This window comes from Myotis myotis, unplaced genomic scaffold (genome assembly GCF_014108235.1).
Source record: "Myotis myotis isolate mMyoMyo1 unplaced genomic scaffold, mMyoMyo1.p scaffold_m19_p_16, whole genome shotgun sequence".
Lineage (NCBI taxonomy): Eukaryota > Metazoa > Chordata > Mammalia > Chiroptera > Vespertilionidae > Myotis > Myotis myotis.
In genome coordinates this window covers 29,558,024-29,573,467 of record NW_023416320.1, presented here as the reverse complement: position 1 = coordinate 29,573,467, position 15,444 = coordinate 29,558,024, and the positions used below count along the sequence as shown (strand labels likewise).

At 36.6% G+C, this 15,444-nt stretch overlaps 1 protein-coding gene across 1 annotated transcript; it reads left to right on the top strand.

Annotated features, from left to right (window-relative positions):
* Positions 1 to 5,685: 5,685 nt before the first annotated feature.
* LOC118670864 (cytochrome P450 7A1) lies at positions 5,686 to 15,172 on the top strand. Its single transcript, XM_036338301.1, has 6 exons — positions 5,686 to 5,862; positions 7,592 to 7,832; positions 9,385 to 9,962; positions 11,211 to 11,341; positions 12,704 to 12,879; positions 13,744 to 15,172. The coding sequence occupies exons 1-6, from the start codon at positions 5,783 to 5,785 to the stop codon at positions 14,041 to 14,043; spliced, it is 1,506 nt and encodes a 501-aa protein (XP_036194194.1). The 5' UTR covers positions 5,686 to 5,782; the 3' UTR covers positions 14,044 to 15,172.
* The last annotated feature ends 272 nt before the right edge of the window (positions 15,173 to 15,444 follow it).

Genomic DNA, 15,444 nt, shown 5'->3' with positions numbered 1-15,444 from the left:
ATTTGGATTGCACAAGTTGGAAACCTCATCTGTATAAAATTCGGAGTTTTGGTGGGAACTTTCTCTATAAAAAGAGAAAGTCTCGGTGGAAAATAATTTAGTTTGCGACCTAAATCTGTGTCTCCAAGGCTGCAGCTCATTTTGCTCAGACAAATGCCTTTTATTCTTTAAAAGTCTAAAATTAATTTTGGTTTACAGCTCCCTCAGAGTTGGCTGCTTCCCCCAATTTAACTACAGAGGAAGTGTCAGTGCACACGGTTGTCCACTAGAGGGTGATATGAGCCTAACTTCTTAAAACATGAGACCAAAACAGATTCTCGCACAAATGTATTAGTACATTAGAGACAAAAATGAAAAAACTCCCAAACAACCAAAATTTAACTAATTTTTATATTTCCTTTTGGTTTGTGCTATGGTTGGAACATATTCCTAAAAATGCATATTAATAGAAAAAAATAAGCATTATTGCTAGATATTCTAGAATGATAAAAGAATCAATCCATCAAGAAATTATAACAATTATAAATATATAGGCACCTAACAGAAGAGTCCTAAAATACATGAAGCAAAACTTACAGAATTTAAAGGAGAAATAAGCAATTCAACAACAATTTTAGGAGATTCAATATCTGACTTTCAATAACATACAGAATAACTAGATAAAAGGCCAACAGGAAACTAGAAGACTTAAACAACATTATAAGCAACCTAGACTTAATAGACATATATAGCACGCTCCATACAAAGCAGCAGAATACAAAGTCTCAAGTACACGTGGAGTATTCTCTAGGACAGGTATATGTTAGGCCATAAAACAAGTCTCAATACATTTAAAAAAACGAAATTATACAAAGTATGTTCTCTAATCATGATGGAATGAGTTCAAGAACAAAAAATTTTTTGGAAATTTACAAATATGTGGAAATTAAATAACACACTTAAAATTTATTTTTTTTAAATATTTTTATTGATTTCAGAGAGGAAGGGAGAGAGAGGGAGAGATAGAAACATCAGTGATGAGAGAAAATCATTGATTGGCTGCCTCCTGAACGCTCCCTACTGGGGATCAAGCCTGCAACCTGGGACCCTTCAGTCCACAGGCCGATGCTCTATCCACTGAGCCAAACTGGCTAGGAGGTTAAATACACTTTTAAATAAGCAATGGATCAAAGAAAAAAACACAGAGTAAAATAGAAAATATTTTGAGATGAATGAAATAAAAAACATGCCAAAAATTAATGCTGTAAAATCAATGCTTAGAAGGAAACTTATAACTACCTATATTAAAAAAGAAAGATCTCAAATTAATAACCTCATCTTTCACCTTAAAATGTTAGAAAAAAATATATAAGAGCAAGATAAACCCAAAGCAAGCAATAGGAAGGAAATAATAAAAACCAGAGGAGAAATAAATGAAATAGAGAATAGAGAAACAAACAGAGCCCAGCTAGCATGGCTCAGTGTTTGAGCATCAACCTATGAACCAGGAGGTCAGTCAGGGTTTGAGTCCCGGTCAGGGCACATGACTGGGTTGCGCGTTCCATCCCCATTGTGGGATATGCAGGAGGCAGCCGATCAATGTTTCTCTCTCTCTCTCTCTCTCTCTCTCTCTCTCTCTCTCTCTCTCTCTCTCTCTCTCCCTCTTTGAAATTAATAAAAATATATTTAAAAAACAAAACAAAAAGATACAATCAACAAAACCAAAAGTTGGTTCCTTGAAAAGATCAACAAAATTGACAAGGCTTTAGATAGACTGACCAAAAGAGAGAAGAGAGAGAGAAATACAGAGAGAGAAAATTCAATTACTAAAATAAACAATAAAAGAGGGGACATTACTACTACATTAAATAAATAAAAAGGGGAAAATAAATAAGTGAATGCTAAGAGCAACTGTATGCAAACAAATCAGATAACTCAGATGAAATGGACACATGTCAGAAAGACACAAACTATCAAAACTTACTCGGGAAGAAATAATATATCTGAACAGACCTATAACAAGAAAAAATACTGAAGTTGAAATTTTAAAAAATTTCTACGAAGAAAAGCTCAGAACCAGATAGCTTCACTGGTTAATTCGACTACCAAGAAATAACAATACTTCACCATTTCTCCAAATATTAGAAAAGGAGGGATCACTTCCAACTCACTATGCACCCACTGTTATCTGTTACCAAAATCAGATAAAGATATTACAAGTAAATAAACTACAGACCAATATTTTTATGAATACAGATGCAAAAATTCTCAACAAATACTAGCAAATTGAATATAGCAAGACACAAAAAAGCACTTTACACCATTACCAAATATGGTTCAATATCCAAAAATCAAGCAATGAAATATGCCATATAATACAATAAGGACAAAAACCACATGATTACCTCGTAGATGCAGAAAAACTATTTAGCAAAAGCCTAATACCTTTTCATGATAAACACACACACACACACAACACACAATACCAACAAACAAAAAACAACAAAAACCCTAGAAATAAAAGGACACTGCCTCAACATGATACGGGTATCTATAAAAAAAAAACCACAGCTAACATCATACTTACTGGTGAAAGACTAAATCTCCCTCCCTGCCACCCCAAAGATCAGGGACAAGACAAGGACATCTGCTCTTGCCACTTCTACTCAACATTGTATTGGAAGTTATATCCAGGGCAGTTGGGCAAGAAAAGGAAATAAAAAAATATACATATTTGAAAGGAAAACTATTTCTATTTTCAGGAGATATAATCTTGCTTATGTTGAAATTTTTAAAGAATACACATGTACACAAAAACCCTCTTAGAGCTAATAAAAAAGTTGAGCAAAGTTATAGAATGCAAAAGTCAACATCCAAAAATCAGTTTATTTCTATACACTAACAATGAGAAATCTGTAAATAAAATTAAGAAAACAGTGATTGATATTAATGATTATCACCATAAATTACACAAAAGTGATTTGTGTTCTCTGTTTAAGGGGGCAAAAAAAAAAAAGCATGAAATAAATCTATGGGTTTTATGGCCAAAAATTGGGCACAAACTAAATACCCATCAGTAGGGAATCAGTAAACTATAGTACATTTAGTCAATGGCAGATTATACACACATTAAAAATGAAGGTTTATATCTATTATACATAGATATGTGTTGCACAGGAAATGTCCACAATATGTATTCATTGTTCTACATGACATAAAAAGGTATTTCATATACCCCATCTGTGTGTGTTTCTGTGTGACTCACCAGCTATCTACATGTTGTCAAATCCATTTCTTTGTCCTCTTACTCTATCTACCTCAGAGTAGCATATGATATAATCACTCATCTTTCTTCAAATGCATTCTCCTCTTTCTTTCTGAGACACCATATTTTCTTGTTTTCCTGCTGGTTCTTTCCTATCCAACTACCCTTCTGCTCTTTGCCTGACTTCAATTAATGGAATACTCTGTGGCCTGGTGTTGGGCTCTATTCTTTTCTCAGGATTTATCGTCTCCCTAGGTGATCTTATAGTGTCTTCTGGCTTTAAATACCACCCAAATGCTGATGACTTGACATTTTTATTTCCAACCCTGGCTTTCCTCCCTAGCTTCAGACTCTTGAGCTCACTGTCAATTTGACATTGATCCTTGGATATCTAATAGGTCTCTCAAATTTAAAAGGTCCAAAATAGTATTTTGACTGGTTGCCTTCCAAAATCTGTCTCTCCCTACTCTAATGCATCCCTGTGTATGAACTAGGTCTTGACTACCTTTTGTCTTTATATCTTATCCACATTTCCTCTTATTCAGTCTGCTTTAATCTATCTTTTCCTGGTTCTTAGATATACCAAGTTTGATCAGAACCTTTGCATTTGGTGCTCCCTCTTCCTGAAATTCTCTTCCTTCTGATTTTCATTTTCATACAGATCTTTTTTTAAAAATATATTTTTATGGCCCTAACCGGTTTGGCTCAGTGGATAGAGCGTCAGCCTGCGGACTGAAAGGTGCCAGGTTCGATTCCGGTCAAGGGCATGTACCTCGGTTGTGGGCACGTCCCCAATAGGGGGTGTGCAGGAGGCAGCTGATCGATGTTTCTCTCTCATTGATGTTTCTAACTCTCTATCCCTCTCCCTTCCTCTCTGTAAAAAATCAATACAATATTTTAAAATATATATATATATATATTTTTATTGATTTTTTACAGAGAGGAAGGGAGAGGGATAGAGAGTTAGAAACATCGATCAGCTGCCTCCTGCACATGCCCCACTGGGGTCGTGCCCGCAACCAAGGTACATGCCCTTGACCGGAATCGAACCTGGGACCCCTCAGTCCCCAGGCCGACGCTCTAGCCACTGAGCCAAACCGGCTAGGCTTCATACAGATCTTAATCATCACTTCCTTGCAGAGCCTCCTGATCACCATATCTAAAGTTGATCTGATCTACCAATAGCTCTCCACACCTAGTTTTATTTTGTTCATAACACTTATGTTTCATTATCTGTTTCTACTGAAATAGAGTCTCTATTCAAGAATTTGTCCATCTTTTTTTTTTAAAATATATATTTTATTGATTTTTTACAGAGAGGAAGGGAGAGAGATAGAGAGTTAGAAACATCGATGAGAGAGAAACATCGATCAGCTGCCTCCTGCACATCTCCTACTGGGGATATGCCCGCAACCCAGGTACATGCCCTTGACCGGAATCGAACCTGGGACCTTTCAGTCCGCAGGCCGACGCTCTATCCACTGAGCCAAACCGGTTTCGGCAAGAATTTGTCCATCTTATGGACACCTGTAACCAGAATACCTTTGAAGAGTTCTTGACACAGAATAGGTGCTCAGTCAATACATATGTGTGCATAGAAATAAAGTTTGAAAGGATATACACCAAACAGTTAACAGTGGTTACCTTTGAGTGAGGGATAGTAAGGAGCGTAAATTATGAATTGACTTTCACTTTCTACCCAGATATGTTTCAGATAGTTTTAAGTTATTTGATATAAAATTGTGTTAACAATTATAAAAATTAATAAACACATTTTCAATTAGAAATATATGATTGATAATGTTTTTAAAATAGCTATTTATTTTTTCTATCACCATTTTACACCCCCCCCATACCCTCCTCTAGCTCCCCCCGCCAATGTTTGATAAAGTTTTGATGCTTACATAAATGGTTTAATTGAAACCATTTACATGGGATACTTTCTTCATGATGTTAGGTAAGTAACATGTTACTATATCTAGTAAAATAGCTATAATTTTGTAAAAGCACTGAAACATGAAGCCCCAGAAACATTTCACCCAGTTCTCTTTCTTTGAACTTGACCACTGTATCTCTTGTAAATCATTTAAATTGATTTATTTTTCAAAAGGTAACAGATCAAATCATTGGCTTGATAATAACTTATCTTCATTTGTCATTCAATTATTATGTTTTATATCTCTATTTAATATGTTCATCCTGAAAAGGTTTATTTGTTTTTTTTATAAGCATACAAACCTTGTAATATTAGCTGTCATTCCCAGGTCTGAACATTTAGTCAACATGTGTTTGAGAGACCTTCAACTTATCAAGTATTGCAGGTCTCTGATTGTTTTGGAACGTCTTCTGATACCTGTGGACTTAGTTCAAGGCCAGTTTTTTTTTCTAATAGGATGAACAAATGGTTAATTGTTTGCTTTGGTCACTCAAGTGCAAGATTTTACCATGTATAAAAGTCTAGCTGCAGCTTCTGCTCAGTTACATCCTTACTTTTCTATTCAGATTCTCCTCCTGGAGGTTTTGCATTAGATTTGCAAAATGATGAGCATATCTTTGATCTGGGGGATTGTGGTAGCAATCTGCTGTTGTTTGTGGCTTATTCTTGGAATGAGGAGAAGGTAAAAAAGTTTTATCTTTAAATTGCATCTAAATTCATTCAGTTAATGTTCTTTTACTTTCATTGTTATACAATAAATTTGACTTCCTGTACTTACATACACTAACATTTTCTTCTCAAATTAAAACATTTTACTTTAAATTTTTAGTGGTATCTTTTTAATTATATCTAACAAGATAAAATGATAGTTTTCCTTTTAGTTTTGGCATACCAATGGCAATGCAAAAATGTACTAACTTGTTAAACATAACTGACAGCAATGTATGAGATTTCTGTATTTTATATGTGTATATAAAGAGGAAATCTGGATTAGTGAGGATACAATGGTAAGTGGGATCTGCCATGAAAAGGACTTCTATCACGTGCTTCAAATAAGATGCTCTGACTAAATAAATATTCTCTTTTCAGCTAGTTCTTGTGCATGGTATAGACTCAGCCTAAGTTTAGACAAGAGCACAGAGTCTGCATTGATCATTCTACTATATTTTTCTTAGTAAAGATATTTGACCATGATGGATTAAGAAACTGCTAAATGTATGTGACATCGCTTTTATTTTTGTGATTATTTTTATAATGGGTCCAAGAATGCAAGAAATACGAATAGAGTCAGATGCATAGCCGTAGTTTAACTTCTGATGGGCTCAAGGAGTATTTTTGGGGATATAGGGGAGAGTATGTAAATATTCTCTATGTCAATCTCCAAAAGATAGAATTGCCCACAGCATATCTTCAGCTATGTAGTGTGTTATGTGTTGTATACCTTTAGCAAGTATTTTTTTGTTCCTTAAAATGCTTTAATTCAGGCCTGATAGTTTCTAGGTTTTTTTCTTTTTTGTTTTGTTAAAATATATTTTTATTGATTTCAGAGAGGAAGGATGAGGTAAAGAGATAGAAACATCAATGATGAGAGTGAATCATTGATCAGCTGCCTCCTGCATGCCCCCCACTGGGGGTCGAGCCCACAACGCAAGCATAAGCCCTTGTCTGGAATCAAACCAGGGACTCTTCAGTCTGCTTACTGACGCTCTATCCACTGAGCAAAACCAGCTAGGGCCATTTTTTATTTTCAATTACAGTTGACATGATTATATTAGTTTCAGGGATGTTTATATCCTTAATAAAAACACTTAGAGTAGCATGAAAGACTATTGAATTACAATTGATGATTCTGTTAATACAAATCTTACTTAATTTTATAATAAGCTAATTTCTCAAATGAGATTCTCCTTATCTTTAATGATCACCATGGTATAATAGCTTTAAATGATGAAGATTGTGAAAACTCTAATTCTGTAATCTTTTCTGTTATTCAATATTCTATATCTTTAAGGAAAACAATCCAATACTTGGTCAAATGACAATTAGAAAAAATATAAATGCTAGAATGTAGGTTGATCTCTGTACTGAGAGCAATCATCTTGTTGGCCTTGTTTAGCCTTTGATCCTCAGTACTGGGAAAGTGACTAGCATGGAGTGGGTATTCAGTAAGTGTTGTGGAATGTAAGCATGGATGGATGGGTGGATTTGGTAACCATTTTCACCAACATGTCATCTTACTAGGTTAATATAAACTCATTATTTTAGAGGAAGAGCAGGGCCCCCATCAACACTAAAACATAGCTATAAACTGTAGTTTTGAAGTTTGAAGTCAGTAGTATAAATTTTAAAAACCTGGTATAAACATAAAGCTGTGTACTTTTCCATAACCATCACACTGTTGTGCCTTACAGAAAAATGGGTGAACCTCCTCTGGAGAATGGGCTGATCCCTTACCTGGGGTGTGCTCTGCAATTTGGTGCCAACCCTCTTGAGTTCCTCAGAGCAAACCAAAGGAAACATGGTCCTGTTTTCACCTGCAAACTGATGGGAAACTATGTCCACTTCATCACAAACCCCCTGTCATACCAGAAAGTGCTGTGCCATGGGAAATACTTTGATTGGAAAAAATTTCATTTCACTACTTCTGCAAAGGTAACCACTTTTGCATTTATACCGCATTTATACAACATTCTGTTTATTTTCTACTCTTTAATATGTCACTCTACTTAGTCATTTTGAGGAACAAGGAGAGTCTTATAATTAAGTTAGATAGGACCTCTTGGTGCTAATAATTTAAAAGTTGAAATAGGTATAGATTTGTAATTTCTTAACCAGCTACTGAGAGTGAAATAAACATTAAATATTTTACTGAGACAGATGACACTGTATAAGTAAGACATCACAAACTCACTCATGTCAACCATGTCTATACAACTCCCAGAATGCATGTGGTGAGAACTGAACATGGAACAATAGTTTTGCCACACTCATGCCATACCTTTGTTTAATCTTATTAAGGAATTGACCAGATATATTGGCATCACTTAGATGTAATGTAAGAGGCTTTTTTTTATAGAGAAAACAATTTACGAACATTAACTGAGTCCCTGCAAAGAAATATTAGACATGGTGTCTGCCTCTAAGTAACTTGAAGTCTGGTTAAAACTCATCTACAAAGACTATAAAAGAGAACTAATGATTAAAAACCATTATTGATTAGTACCAAATTAACATGCAAATAAATGCCCTATCAGGGGTCCTCAAGCTTTTTAAACAGGGGGTCAGTTCACTGTCCCTCAGACCGTTGGAGGGCCGGACTATACTTTAAAAAAAACTATGAACAAATTCCTATGCACACTGTACATATCTTATTTTGAAGTAAAAAAACAAAACGGGAACAAATACAATATTTGTATTTGCATGTGGCCCTCGGGCCGTAGTTTGAGGACCCCTGCCCTAGATCAGTGGTCGGCAAACCGCAGCTCGCGAGACACATGTGGCTCTTTGGCCCCTTGAGTGTGGCTCTTCCACAAAATACCACGTGCGGGCGCAAATGTACAGTTTGATTGAAACTTCGTGGCCCATGCACAGAAGTCGGTTTTCGGCCTGGGCGAGTCTATTTTGAAGAAGTGGCGGTGGAAGAAGTGGTGGGGTGGACATATAGAGAGGATGAACGAAAGGAGATAGACGAAACAAGTATACAAGATGAGTGTGGACGGGAGAGTTGGAAGGGGTTGACCTCGGCGAACGTACCTCAATCAGATTGAGAACGTTTTTAGCAAAGGCCAGCTTAGGCGTACCCTAATTAGGTTAATAACAATGTACCTACCTATATATATAGTTTAAGTTTAAAAAAATTGGCTCTCAAAAGAAATCTCAGTCGTTGTACTGCTGATATTTGGCTCTGTTGACTGATGAGTTTGCCGACCACTGGGCTAGACAATAAAAACAAGAAATAGAGCGGTGGAGGGAAGTTTCACTGAGGAGCTGGGGTTTAAACTTGGCCATAAAGAAAGGGTACGATTTGGCCATTTACTGGTCAAATGTTATGAAACTTGGTATGTGGAGAGGCCAATTTCCATGCCCCCTTTTTAAAAAATGAAACTTTCCCAATTATGAAAGTACCTAATTTGCTTTTCAGCCATTTACTAGCACTAGGTCAGGTTTAATTTCTTTTTTCCCCACACGTTTTGTTTATCGCCAGGCATTTGGGCACAAAAGCATTGACCCAAGTGATGGAAATACTACTGATAACATAAACAAAGCTTTCATCAGAACTCTGCAGGGCGACGCCTTGAATTCCCTCACGGAAGCCATGATGGAAAACCTGCAACTTATCATGAGAACTCCGGCTGCACCTGAGTCAAAGATGCCTCCCTGGGTGACAGAAGGGATGTATGCCTTCTGCTACCGAGTGATGTTCGAAGCTGGGTACTTAACGCTCTTCGGCAGAGATCTTATGGGACAAGACGCACAAAAGGCACTCATTCTAAAAAAACTCGACAACTTCAAGGAATTTGACAAAATCTTCCCGGCCCTGGTAGCAGGCCTCCCCATTCATGTGTTCAAGACCGCACACCACGCCCGGGAAAAACTGGCTGAGGGCTTAAGGCACGAGAACCTGGGAAAGAGAGACCACATGTCAGAACTGGTCAGGTTTCTGAATGACATGCTCTCCACCTTAGACGACATGGAAAAGGCCAAGACGCAACTCGCTGTCCTGTGGGCATCACAAGCAAACACCATTCCGGCCACTTTCTGGAGCTTATTTCAAATGATGAGGTAACTAGCAACTTCTCCTGTTCTTTATTTCTTTCCGTAGGAGGCAGAAGGTCAACTATTAAAAAGACATAAGCAGCTGTGACTGGTAAACGTGCCTTTTAGAAGCAGAGTCTCCCAGGGAAAGGAATGGGCTGGTGCAGGGTCCACTGAGGCCACCTGGGCCCAGAGCCCTTGCTCTTAACCCTAAGCTGTTCCTTCTTCATAATCATAAAAGTATATTTAAGTGATTACTGACTTCCGGACAAAAGGCCAGTGTTTTTTTTCACTCAGTCATTTCCGTCTTACTATTTATTTGACCAACTAAAATAGCTGTGGATCAATTATTCTTGATGGGATTTAGCTAGATTTTTGCCTTTTAAAACTGTAGGTAGCAAAAAAAGAAAAACAACTGTATGTAACACTTTATTTTACACAAAGATGATTTCCCTCCAAAGTCTTTGTTTTGGAATTTTGGCATTCAAATGGTTTATTGAATTATTTCAGTTAAATTGGATGTTTAGTATCACGTAGATACAAAATTACTACTCCCTAGGATCGGAAATGCCAAATTCCATTGATGGCTGATGTTTTTATGTGTGCAATATAAAAAATATTCTCAAAACAATTTCAGATTTAAAAACCCATTACCAATCTGTCTCAAGTGCTAAATGTCTTCCAGAGTTTTTACTTGAGAGGGCTCTGTCCTTACTGTAAATAAGGACACAACATCAATATGTCATGTGGGTAATGGCAGCCATTGTATGGCAACCTCACAAATACTTATCAGTCAAGCATTTCTGAGAGTCATTTGCTGCAATCATGTCATGTAAATTCCTTACCGGGGCTCTGAGGAGCCGGTCAATTTCCGTGCATGAAAATGAAGCAGCATTCATTTCACAAGTCAAAGTGCTAGAATAGTTATAAATGGAAAAGCTGTTGTTCTGCCTGAAGCTGTAGTACAGATTTTAGGAGTAAATTTAAATTTGCATTTACAATTTAGCCAGTACTTTAAATTGCTATGCTAGATGCAATCTGTCTACTCAGTTGCTATGTCAGTGACTAATTTGATCATTTAATCTTTACTAAAATCATTTATTCATAAAAATCTGGCCAAAGTTTTACTTCTACATAGCAAGGTCCTTTTAAGGAAATATCCATTTCCCACCTTCTCTGGTAGTTTCACCCATTTAAAAGATAGGGGAAAAGCAGAGTTTTTGGTCTAGAAAAAATTTATTTTATGTACATTTCTTTTCTCTTAACTTTTAATAGGAGCCCTGAAGCAATGAAAGCAGCTACTGAAGAAGTGAATAAAACACTAGAGAGTGCTGGTCAAAAAATCAGCTTAGAAGACCAACCTATTTGTTTGAATCAGATGCAACTGAATGACATGCCGGTACTAGGTACGCTTACTGTTACATTCACTTACTGCCTCCTACTAACAGCAATAGTCAGTATAGGTTATGCACTTGCCTGTTCAAGGCATTGTGCTAAGTAGTTCCCATGTGTTGTCTCTTTTGATCCTAGGATTAGGGACTGTTACTACTTCCATATAACAAATAAGGAGACCGACACTTAGAGGCTAAGCTGCTGTCTAGGATGGAATGGTGGGACCAATTACAACATTATTGTGGGTGGGACTCTTGACCCCACACTCGCAACCATTTCTCTGCACTTCTATACTCGCTCTTTTGTAATTGCTTTTACACTAATTTTACAGTTAATTGGGAGCACATCACTCATTTTCATGAAATCAAGAGGAAAAAAGCACCATCAAGAAACTACAAATAGATGCATGGGTTAAGTAATGGGACTGAAGTTTATTTTTCTTATTTTTGCTTCCATATTTTATTGAAACACAAAGAATATGCTTTTATAGTAAGAAAGACTTTTCTTTGTGTTCTTTTTGTCTAAGGAAAGAAACCAAGCTATCTTTTAGGGGCCGTGTGTGTTAGTGGAAGGGGTGGGGGGGCAAGAAGCACAGGTTCACAGTGGGCTCCCCAGGGGAGACCTCAGACACGTCACTTCCCTTCTGGGGCCCTCACTTTCCTCATTTGTAAAAGAAATGGCTAATAAGCTATTATTTTACACACAATCCTGTGAGAAGCACCCAAAACATGTCAATTAAAAGGACAGAGGCTGGAAGGCCAGGTTGGACCTTCTCAGTCGGTTTGGTATGTTTCAGCTGCTGTCAGGGTGGTCCTGTTTGTCCCTGACGTCTTTACCAGGGAGCAGGGCATTGTCACACATCATCAACTAGTGTGAAGCTAAAAATGGGTTCTTGTAAACATTGAATTGAAGCTGCATTAACCATATGGAAAAACATTTCTATATTAAAGTATTATCAGTAGATTAAATCCCCAAAGTGATGAACTTTGAATAATTCACAGAAAAGTGATTTGTCGATTTTCCCAATTGTATTAAATGTCTAGTGACATGTATAAATAAGAATATTTTTTCTATAAAATTATGAAAGTCTAGTTTCTATTCATCAAGATATCTTCTCAAAAGATTATTAACGCAGATTATCAGATTAAAAGATACATGCAGACAAAACTGAGTCGTTGATCACAGCATAGTGGTAACAGAAGAAAGTGGGAAATTTGTGTCTGGCCAGGTTCCCACAGTCTGTTTAGCTGCTAGAAGTATTTCAGACTCTATATTATGTGGCCTTTAAATACTTAATTTGTTCTTTCTTCTTCCCTCTCTCCCTCCTTCCTCCCCCAACTTTTCCTCGCCTCCTTTCTTCCTTTAAAACTATTTAGATAGTATCATCAAGGAGTCGCTGAGGCTTTCCAGTGCCTCCCTGAACATCCGGACTGCTAAAGAGGATTTCACTTTGCACCTCCAGGACGGTTCCTATAATATCCGCAAAGATGACATCATAGCTCTGTATCCTCAGTTAATGCATTTAGATCCAGAAATCTACCCAGACCCTTTGGTAAGTGCCTGCTCATCAAAGTACAATAGCCAGGTGATATCTCCCAGATGGAAATAAAGAGGAAATTACCATTACAGAATTGATTTAATTATGGAAACCCTAGGTCTCCTTTATTATGTCAAATATTCATATATTTTGAAAAGCCTAGACAATGGCCTGAATTCTTCATTTTTTCTGATATTTGTCATCACATAATCTCTGCTAGATTACATATGTAGCCATGATAATAAAGCTGCTGCCACAAGGCTGGTGTGGCTCAGTGGTTGAGCGTTGACCTATGAAACAGGAGGTCATGGTTCAATTCCAGGTCAGGGCACATGATCCCCAGTAGAGGGTGTGCAGGAGGCAGCCAATCAATGATTCATCATTGATGTTTCTGTCTCTCTCTCTCTCTCTTCTTTCCTCTCTGAAATCAATTAAAATATATATGAATATGTATGAATATCTATCTATCTATCTATACACACACACACACACACACACACACACACACACACACACACACACTCTGCTTTTCCTTGAAAAATGCCTGCTCCCAAATTGAGGAAATTAGAGGCTTAGAGACTAATAATAAATATACAGACTCTTCTAGTTTTTGAGCTGAACTCTCCTTTCTAGTTCTGCCTCACTGAGGAACTAGTCACCTAGGCAGGGCAGGAGGCATCATAAAGCTTTCTTATTCCCATCAGTTCTTGTTAAGCTCCGGTTCTTTATGGCTTTCTGATTCATGGTGGGGTTTTTCTTAAATTACTAATAAATTGGATTTAAAAAAGAAAATTATCCTTTGGAGTTTCCAGATCAAGAAAGAGATACATTTATTTAAAACTAGCTTATCGGTTTGTTTTCTTTGTATTCTCATTGCAGACATTTAAGTATGATCGCTATCTTGATGAAAATGGGAAAACAAAGACCACCTTCTACAGCAATGGACTCAAATTAAAATATTACTACATGCCTTTTGGGTCAGGAGCGACGATATGTCCTGGAAGATTATTTGCTGTCCAGGAAATCAAGCAATTTTTGATTCTGATGCTTTCCTATTTTGAATTAGAGTTTGTGGACAGCAATGTTAAATGTCCTCCTTTGGACCAATCCCGTGCAGGCTTGGGCGTTTTACCACCATTAAATGACGTAGAGTTTAAATATAAATTCAAACATTTGTGAATACACGGCTGGGAGCAAGAGGAAATAAGCTGATGTGACAGCGTGTGCAATGCCACCACTTCCCCGTCCACTTGGACAGATGCATGTAGTGGTGTCGTGCTGGTCATCGGTGCTTGCTTGTGAATCCTAACATTTTGGTGATGGTTTCCAGAAGCTATCTCAGACTGTGTTAATGAAAGAATCTAGTTTCCAGAAGCACACTGATGTTTTCATTTGAATAAGTTAATGAAAGCTCATGTAGCCAAGGACTAAACTTCATTATTTTCAGAGGAAAAAGTCTTTTGTTTTCCCAAATGAAGGTTTTCCAATTGGCAGAATTTTTTTCCTAAGGAAAGTGCTTTTATAAAAACCATCCAACAATTGTGAAAAAGTTATAAATTCACGTTTTAGTGAAACTGCATCATTTTTTGACTAGATGTGGAACTCTTCGGGTGTAGATGTGTATTATAAAGGATATTTTAAAGGATTATGTTTTTTAATGAAAAGAACATGTTTTTAAGTTTCCTTAGATCCAGTATTCAGGAATTTTAAAATAATGATCTGTTGTCCTGATAACATTAAAATGGCTTTAATGTTTTCCCTTTTTATTTCAGCTACTCTTTCTAGAAAATCTAATGTCTATGTCAGGTTTCAATTATTTTATTTATACTTTCATTTGATTCCATGTTAATGAGAAGATTTTATTTTCCAGAGAAGGGAGGTTTTCTGGTATTACTAAACATGCATCAGTGAAAAGAGTGAAGCTCTCATGTGATGTTTTTAAAATTAAAACTGGATGAAAATGACCATTTAAAAGCTTTGGATATGAAACATCAGAAGAGTTTGTGACTTCACACTGTATTCTATTTAAATAAATTACTTTTTTTTAATCTTTAAATGACTTTTAATTGAAAGAAAAATAATTTAAGTCCATATGATAGTGTTTAACTACTGTGTACAACAATGCTTTGGTAAAATAGTTTAAGTATGGGAATTATCAGCTGTAATATTTTTATTGATATTCCTGTATGTATTTATATATCAATTATATTTACCTTTCTCTTATACTACAAACATTAAGAAAATATTGTAACATTTGGTAATTTTGAAATGATTCATCACTCAGAAATAAAAGTGTGAATGTGCATGCTTAAACATTTTTTTGGAGTAACCAAAGTTTGTTCCAGTCAGAATTACAGCAGTAAGGGACGGTAGGGGGGGGACTTTATTAAAAGTATGTATAAGAACTAAAAAAGGCCCAGTCGGACGCTGGCCAGGTGGGTTAGTTGGTTGTAGTGTCATTCCATACACCAGAAGGTGGATTCCCCATCAGGGCACATACCTAGGTTGTGTGTGTGATCCCTGGTTGGGGCGCATATGGGAGGCAACTGATTGATATCTCTCTCCTTTGCTCTTTAGTGT